At 41.5% G+C, this 7,737-nt stretch overlaps 1 protein-coding gene across 2 annotated transcripts; it reads right to left on the reverse strand.

Moving 5' to 3' along the window:
- Positions 1-923: 923 nt before the first annotated feature.
- zc3h14 (zinc finger CCCH-type containing 14) lies at positions 924-6,990 on the reverse strand. 2 transcript variants are annotated; one of them, XM_069142057.1, is made up of 17 exons: positions 6,836-6,990; positions 6,435-6,477; positions 6,214-6,328; positions 6,051-6,091; positions 5,786-5,957; positions 5,361-5,682; positions 5,026-5,189; positions 4,737-4,837; positions 4,474-4,632; positions 4,033-4,101; positions 3,743-3,881; positions 3,406-3,611; positions 3,117-3,255; positions 2,873-3,012; positions 2,090-2,172; positions 1,846-1,952; positions 924-1,557 (listed from the first exon to the last, which is right to left on the reverse strand). In XM_069142057.1, exons 1-17 carry the CDS (start codon positions 6,869-6,871, stop codon positions 1,554-1,556), a joined length of 2,040 nt encoding a protein of 679 aa, XP_068998158.1. In that variant the 5' UTR covers positions 6,872-6,990; the 3' UTR covers positions 924-1,553. The 2 variants fall into 2 exon arrangements, with proteins under 2 accessions (XP_068998158.1, XP_068998157.1); XM_069142056.1 differs by having other exon boundaries at positions 3,743-3,917.
- Positions 6,991-7,737: the final 747 nt, after the last annotated feature.

Below are 7,737 nucleotides of genomic sequence, written 5' to 3' on the forward strand. Positions count from 1 at the left end.
TGTTACTGACATTTCAGGCTGTTTGCGGGCCCCACATGGGCCGAAGCTCGGGCTTTTAAATGTGTCTAAAACGATGTCATCAGGAAGTCTCAAACAATAAGTTGACGGAAACGACGTGCCTATTGATTTATGGCTGTTTGAATCACAGGTTTTACCAATATAGTCTTGTCATATTTTTTTCTTTTCCTGTACCTAATGTTTGAACTTGGCCCAGATACCAACAAACCAAAAATTGGGCAGGGTATATCTGTGTGGGACAATGCAGGACATGTTATCAAAGCTGAGAGGTAATCTACAATTTCCCCGTGTCTAACTTAGAACATAATAACACAACAACATACTACGCAGGTAAACAAGAGTTATTTCACTACCGTTTCCTTGTCTGTCCAGCAGTCATCTTAAGTTTTCAATGGAAATCTATTTGTTGTAGCTGCATTTCCAGATTTTTGAAATGTTGAAAAATGTAGGACATTGTCTCAATATGTGGCACACACAAAATATATAAATGCCGTGCAGTCCAACGTAAAGTGGGACACCCGGTCACCCCAGCTCCAGACCAGCCCGTCAATCAGCGGTCACTTCGATCAGAAACCGATTTCTTACAGTTGTTCCATGTTCTAAAATTGCAAAAAATGTTTTGAATGAAGTCAGTGATAGGGGAAATATATATGCTGCGTTGCAACGGAACTGGTGAGCTCGCGATTACAACACGGGACGTCGTCTGCACCGTATGCATTCAAGTGGTTAAGCTAGGCAAAGGCGCGCGCACGTGACATGTTTACATGTTAAGGTGCATGAATTTGGCTGATTTACGTGTTAAGGCGTGTACATGTTGGCGTGTTAGGGCGTGTGCAGGGTGGTATCACACTGGTATCAAATATTAAATGAATGAGATGCTGATTAAATAGCCAGGTGTGGAAGAATAAGTTTGGGACATGGTCTGTATATTAACATTGGTTCACAATTGGCTTTATTTCACATTTTAGGATAATGAAAAAAAAACCATCGTTGCATACAGCTGCTGTGTTAAAGTCTCTTTAGCACTTCAAACAAAACTTTACCGGATCTGATTGTAGATGAAAAAAAAAAAAAAAAAAAGGTAAATTTGTAAAGTCAGTTCGACAGTTTTTCATAAGAAATAAGTTTTACTAAGATGTCAGCATTTGATGGTTTGTCACCATATGCTGGCGCATGACTGATTTTATACTTAAGTAGAGAACAAAATCAACAAACAGCAACTATACATCCTCACTGATTTGGCCTTAACTTTTATAAAAATGAAACAAAAAAACAAAAACACACCAGTGGTGAATGTGACTGTAAAGAACACGAGACAAATCATGACATAAATGTCAATGTCACCGTGTAGTATTTTATATTTTGAGCCCATTTGCGCAAACTTAACTTTTCAACTTACAAAAAGCAGTCCAAACAATACATTAAAATGAAACTAGAGTTGAATTTAACAATAAGATGCACAGACGCTGATAGAGAACATCTCCCACAGCTCCACATGTTGACCATTGGGCTTCTGTCAGACTCTCTGGAGTTAATTAGCTGTGAGAAAGAAAAGAAACATTCAGTAGGAGCAGAAAGTAAACCTTAATGTCTTTATGGTTATTACTTTGAATTTATAGTCATATAATAATATATTACCATTAGGATTAGATATCACATTACATACATAATGGCTTTCATTTTTTTTTTATTTTTTTTTTTAAATGTGTGTTTTACTGGGTGAAACCCTGTTATACTGATGAGATAAGATACTTTTATCCACAGGCTAAAAAGTCCAACCATATAAGAGTCAACATTTTGAGACTTTCATGACCACAATCTGTTCACCTGCTCTGCGTTTTTGTCCACTTCAGGGCGTGTCTCGGAGGCACGGCTGTGTTTGGGTGGTAGAAGGTACATCCGGCTCGTTTACACTGAGCCCCGAAGCGACAAGGCTGAAGGCGGGAGGAGCAAAACAAACAAACAAACAAACAAAAAAATTCAGATTTGCTCTGAATAAGAAAGCCACATAACCTCTATTTACTAAAATACATAGAAATGTAAACAAAGCTAGACATGTGTGTGTGTTTACCTTGGGATGAAAAAATGGACAGTCCATCTTCTTGCAGTCTGGGAAGAAGCGACACACACTAGTGGTTTGGACTGGCTGCACTGCTGTGAACACAAAGAGTCGAGTGAGACACAGACTGAAAGATGGTAAAAGTACACTCTGCTGTTTTATTACTGCACTCCTATAATTACATCATAACATTGGCTTGATTTTGCTCAATGCAACTCAAATTCCATCAGTTTGGTTGGAGATTCAGATGCTGAATGCTCTCTAACTACACACCCCACCCACCCTAGAAATATTTTCAAACTTGTAGTCTTCAGCCTCAATTTATGATAACTTATGAGGAATCACTTGATATATGAAACTTTGTCAGAGAGCCACAAATGTAAAACAAAACATTTGTTTTTCATATATGCATTGCTCCACCCCAAGAACAACAGACTCTGATGTGTATTAGCGGTGCAGATTTTCATTTTCTTCCTCCCTAAAGACACTACAAATGAATGCAAACATAACGCTGCTACTTTCTGAGCGGATTATTAAAGCCAATGCTCATGACCATGCTATGCATACGACCTGAGCACAATTTTAGAAAACCAGTGCCAAAACTGGCCCTGTCTCTTGGGTGACTGTTTAACTGTGCAGCCGTGGTGCGACTGAAAACTCTTTTGTCAGAATCTCATCAGCGAGCATCCCTTGTGATAAAATAGATTAAAAAAAAAAAAGAATTGGCCAAGAAACGTGTTTCAAAACTGTGACGTAGGCAGAAAGAGGCTGAACATCAAGGCAGTGAGCGAGTACCTGGTCTGGGTGGAGGAGCAACAGTGCTTCTACGGCTGACATGAGTGAAGGAACAGTCTGGCTTGGCGCACCTGGCATCGTATTTACAGTTAGGATGCACAAAAAGGCATTTTTCCCCAAACTTGCAGTTGGGAAAAGTCCTTAAAAAAACACAAAAACAAAAGTGATACAACCATGAGTTCTGATTTAAGGGGATAAAAACTCCATAATTACTTTTTTTTTTTTTTTCAACACAGCTACTCACTTGCACTGTGTGGTTGGATGATGGTACAAACACACATCCCCACTTTTACAGACCGGCCAGAACTTGCAGCGCTCCATAACTTTCTGTTTTTTCAACGGGACGGTGTCCTCATCGACCATCTCAATGTCCATCACTTCATCTGTCAGCACAGGACAGAATGTAGACTGATTCAAAGGTGAAATCTCTGTAACCGTGTTTTGACATATGGTACATAAAATCTACTGTTGTGATCATTATTGCAGTTCTATTCCAGAGTGCAGTAAAGAATAACCGAGATGAGACTGCACACCTTCTGACGATGTGACCGCACCCTGAAGCCTGTGAAGGATGCTGACTTTGGGCTCTTTGGGGCCGTTACCGGTTGCTTCGGTGACCTTTGTGGGCGGTCTCACATCATCCAGCTCCATGTCCCCGTCTACAAGGTTACCCAGAGGGCTCGGTACCCCATCTAATGTTACTATGAACTTGGGGCTGGCAGAGTCGCCTCTTTCCTTACTAGAGTGAGACAGAGATCCACCAAACAGAACGGAGAAAGTAAAAGTCAGTGGACAACAATTCAGACATGTCAAATACTTATCCTTATTTCTAAATGGACAGATCATACAAATGTTATAGTGTGCGTGTACCTGCTTTGGACAGTTCGTGATAGCGCAGGCTGGAGTTGCTGCTGACTTCTGACTGCAGGTTCTTCCAGTTGCGGTCGACTCATGATGAAGGATCGCGTATCAAATGGCTTTGCCTCACTGACTGCAGTGACCTCCACACCTGCACGCATGACACCAGAAATGTCTGGTGTCATTTCTAACAAAAGCATGTGTTGGAATATTTACTAAGTTTTGAAATTTTGAATGTTGTGTCAACTTTCATCGCAGCATGCACAAACACTTAAATATCAAGGACTTTGTCTAAAACTCACCATATTCACTCTGCTCTCTTCTGTTATTGCTCTCCAACTGAAGGCGTGATGCTAAAGATCTGGCTGGAGCTGGGAGGACCATAAGAACATTAAAGTCGATTAATTAAACAAGATTAGACTTCTGTGGTTTAAATTTGTTACAAAACCAAGACGTATTTAAAAAAAAACACTTCATGTTTATCCCTTGCAATGGTTGCTGATTTTCTGCGTTACTATCCTGTTTGGAAAATGTTACACTGTGTCGTCAAAAACGACGTGAGAGTTCGCTGTTGTTGTAGCACTGTATAGGGTTTTCAAATCATTTTTACAACCATGTATTAATTAAACCATTTCACAGTGACCATTGCCTTTGTGTGTCTGTGTGTGTTTGAGCTGCACACATGTTGGTGCTCAGTAAAAGACATTCAAGAGGTTTTAGCCCAAGTACAGCTTCATACACACCGTGAGTTGTGGAGGGAGGTAGATCTGTGGAGGTGTACGCCTGCGTCCGGGGGGTCAGAGTGTGCAGGTGGTCCTGGACCAGCTGGATGGCCGCAGTCATCTCCTCACTGCTGGCCTGGCGAGCACGAGGCGCCACGGGCACAGTCTGTCTCTGTGGGACTGTCGGAAGAGATCAGTGTAATAACAACAAATGAGATTCATATCCTGAAGTAAAAAAAAACCAAGAGGTTTACATTCAAAAGCTACGGCAGCAGGGAACATACTCGCTGGGTACGCTGTGGTTTTAGTGATTGAGTCCTGTGCCTCTGAGATGGCCTTCAGTATCAGATTCCTGTTGGCTTGCTTGGCTGGTGGAAGAGTAGGTCTGGAAAAAATACAAATCCACAACACCGTTAAAAGGACTGTTAAAACATCAGTTGTCTGGGTTTTACAGACCTGTGTTTTGTGACAAGTTATGAAAGCCCCAGAAAATAAAAGATGCATATTTGCCCCCCCCCCCCCACCATAAACCAAATACTGATGGTAAATATGATACGAGTTGTTCACACTGACTTCCGCTCTGGTTTGGAGGGGAGGGACACTCTGCTGGACAGTCCTCTGCCACCATAGCTTGCATCCTCTTCTTCCACGTCGTCACTGTCCTCGTCTGCTGCTCGGTTCACACGCACGACAGAACTCGCTACCGACGCCTTACGCTTCCGTGACAACTCTTCTTGCTGAACCGCGCAGGAAAAACATTATCATTACTGATTGCCCATCCACACCTGTCTGGACAGTTTGGCAACAGAAAGCGAGCATGATGAGCAAAAAAACCAACAAAAAAAAAACCGTGTCTGACGTTATTCATCTATAAAGAGGGCAGAATATTTCCCCTTGTATCACAGTACCTTGCTGGATGCAGCTCTGGATGTTCTGCTGCTCCTGTTGTCCTGATGCCTGGTGTAAGAGGATCCTTCTGCGGGCCGGTACATGTCTGCAGAGCTTAATGATGTAAACTTGCTGTGACCGGCTCTGTAGATTTCCGCGGTGGGTCTACTAGCTGCGCCGTGCGCACGACCGTGGTTGGTGCCGATTTCTACGGGTTCCTCTCCGATGAAGTCGTCGTCCATCTCTGGTTTGATGTCGATGACGGCCTCCGAGGGCAGCGGCTCCATGAGGGGCTTAACGGTGGAGGTGAGTCGAGAGGAACTCTTTTCCAAGGTCCCCTTCCTGATAACAAACACATGAAGATTTTTTTTTTTTTTTTTAAAGACAAAGAACGTAAGCAGCGCACAACAAAATGCGAGGACAAATAAACCTATTTATCAGCAACCTGCTTTCATGAGCGGAGCTCGACACGCGCGCTTCAGTCCTGTCGGACCGCGAGCTGGACACCGCCAACACCTTCGACTCCTCCGCTCGGCTGTTTTCACCCGCGGCCGATCGAGTCCTCCCGGCCACGGTGCCGCTGTCGGACGGCAGCGGCTGTTTGAGGGACGGAGGCTCTAAAACAAGACGAGCAGGACAAGAAAACCTGAGCAACGCTAAATTTACAAAAAAAAAAAAAAAAACCCACACAAAATCTTGGCACGTCTTACCTCCCGCAACAGATCTTAATTTCTCCAGGACACCTTGTAGCCTGAAATGAACATTTAAATTGTTATGGCACAAAAAAAAAACCAAAAAAAAAAACATGAATGCTCCCTTTGAAGATTGTAAAATAAATAAATAAAACATAGTTGTTGTTTTTTTGGATCGTACCAGGCTGTGAACTTTGCAGTGTTGTTTCCGAGGAAAAGAGAGAGATCGTCAGCCATCTGTTGGGAGGTTTTCTTGTTTGCTACCATCACCATGATGTAATCAGGGAGCTCTTCATCTAAAACAAGAAACACACACACACACACAGCATGTAACATGTGGTAGGGACATCCAGGAGCTTGTTTGTCCCACAGGCCATCATTGAATATGATGCATACACTTACCGATGTATGCACCGAGCTCTTGAAGTTTGCCTTTAATAGCAGCCTGAAACAAAGATCACACGTTAAGTTAGGAGGATGTAGACAAATTTAAAAAAAAAAAAAATAATAATAATAATTAAAAAAAAAAATAGCATTGCAGCTACACGGGAGATCATTCTCGGGCTATAACCAAGTACTTAAACGTACCTTTTATTACTAAAGAAGCTATCTCGAAATCAATTTAAAAAAAAGGAAAACATCAAGTGAAACGTAGCAAACAGTTTTGTAAATAAAAAAACAAACTAAAAAAAAAACGTTTATGTTCTGCTAGTAAGCTTAGCGTTAGCTTGCAACGCCAGAGTTACGTTCAACCGCGCAGAACAGATCAAAAAAAAAAAAAAACAACACGTGTTTTTACTCACTCTTATTTTTTTGCTGATTTCAGTCCCGATTTCCATCCTTGTGGTTTGAGTGAAGCAAGTAGGCTACGTTTTTTTTTGTTTGTTTGTTGGTTTTTTTTTTAAGTAAATGTTTCACCAGCTCCAACGCTGACAACCAGAACCAGTGTTCACGTGACTTCCGACGGTAGCCGAACAAGGACAAACAAAAAAAAACAGCGAACGTGATATTAAAAAAAAAAAATTGGCATTAACCGTATGGGCTGGAGATGTAATGCAAATCTTGAAAGAAACAGGATTGAAAGAAATAATTTAGTTCACTTAATTGGTACAATTTTTTTTTATTATTTTTTTTTAGGGGATAGGTAACTCCGGTCCGTACTCCGAAACAGTAGGTGGCGGTAATGCTCCTTTCGCCGGATGCTACCCGCCGTAAAACCCAAAAGAAGAAGAAAAAAAAAAGTGACATCACAACTGTGGCTGGTTTCGTATAACTTGCCGGTGACTGCTGTGGAGCAGTATATATATATATAAAATAAGCTTTTTTATATATATATATATATATATATAAAAAAGCTTATTTTATTTTGTTTACATGATATTAAAACCTTGCGGCTGCAATTGCTCTCCTCCAATTGCAACGGCGGAGAACTTCCTACTTTATCCTGATAGGTTTAAAGTTTCACCGACACGCACGACGTCACGTTTGTTTTTACTAGACCTTCACCTGTTATCACCTGTACTTATCCTCATTTATTGAGCTATCTGATTGGTCTATTATAACCTGTTTTCCCATTGGTCTATTCTTTCCTGCTGTCTGACTGGTCTATTCTCTCCTGCTATCTGATTGGTCTATTCTGTCATGCTTTCCCATTGGTCTATTCCATCCTGCTGTCTGATTGGTCTGTTCTATCCTGCTCTTCCAT

This window comes from Embiotoca jacksoni, unplaced genomic scaffold, assembly GCF_022577435.1.
Source record: "Embiotoca jacksoni isolate LCO1_2020_lvr unplaced genomic scaffold, fEmbJac1.0.p SCAF_96, whole genome shotgun sequence".
NCBI lineage: Eukaryota > Metazoa > Chordata > Actinopteri > Embiotocidae > Embiotoca > Embiotoca jacksoni.

Coding starts and splice junctions, on each gene's coding strand:
- zc3h14 (XM_069142056.1), bottom strand. CDS start 6,871: ATGGAAATCGGGACTGAAATCAGCAAAAAAATAAGA. Junction 4,633..4,736: donor AACCACAGCGTACCCAGCGA/GTATGTTCCCTG, acceptor CTCTTCCGACAG/TCCCACAGAGACAGACTGTG. Junction 3,013..3,116: donor CATCCAACCACACAGTGCAA/GTGAGTAGCTGT, acceptor TGTTTTTTTAAG/GACTTTTCCCAACTGCAAGT.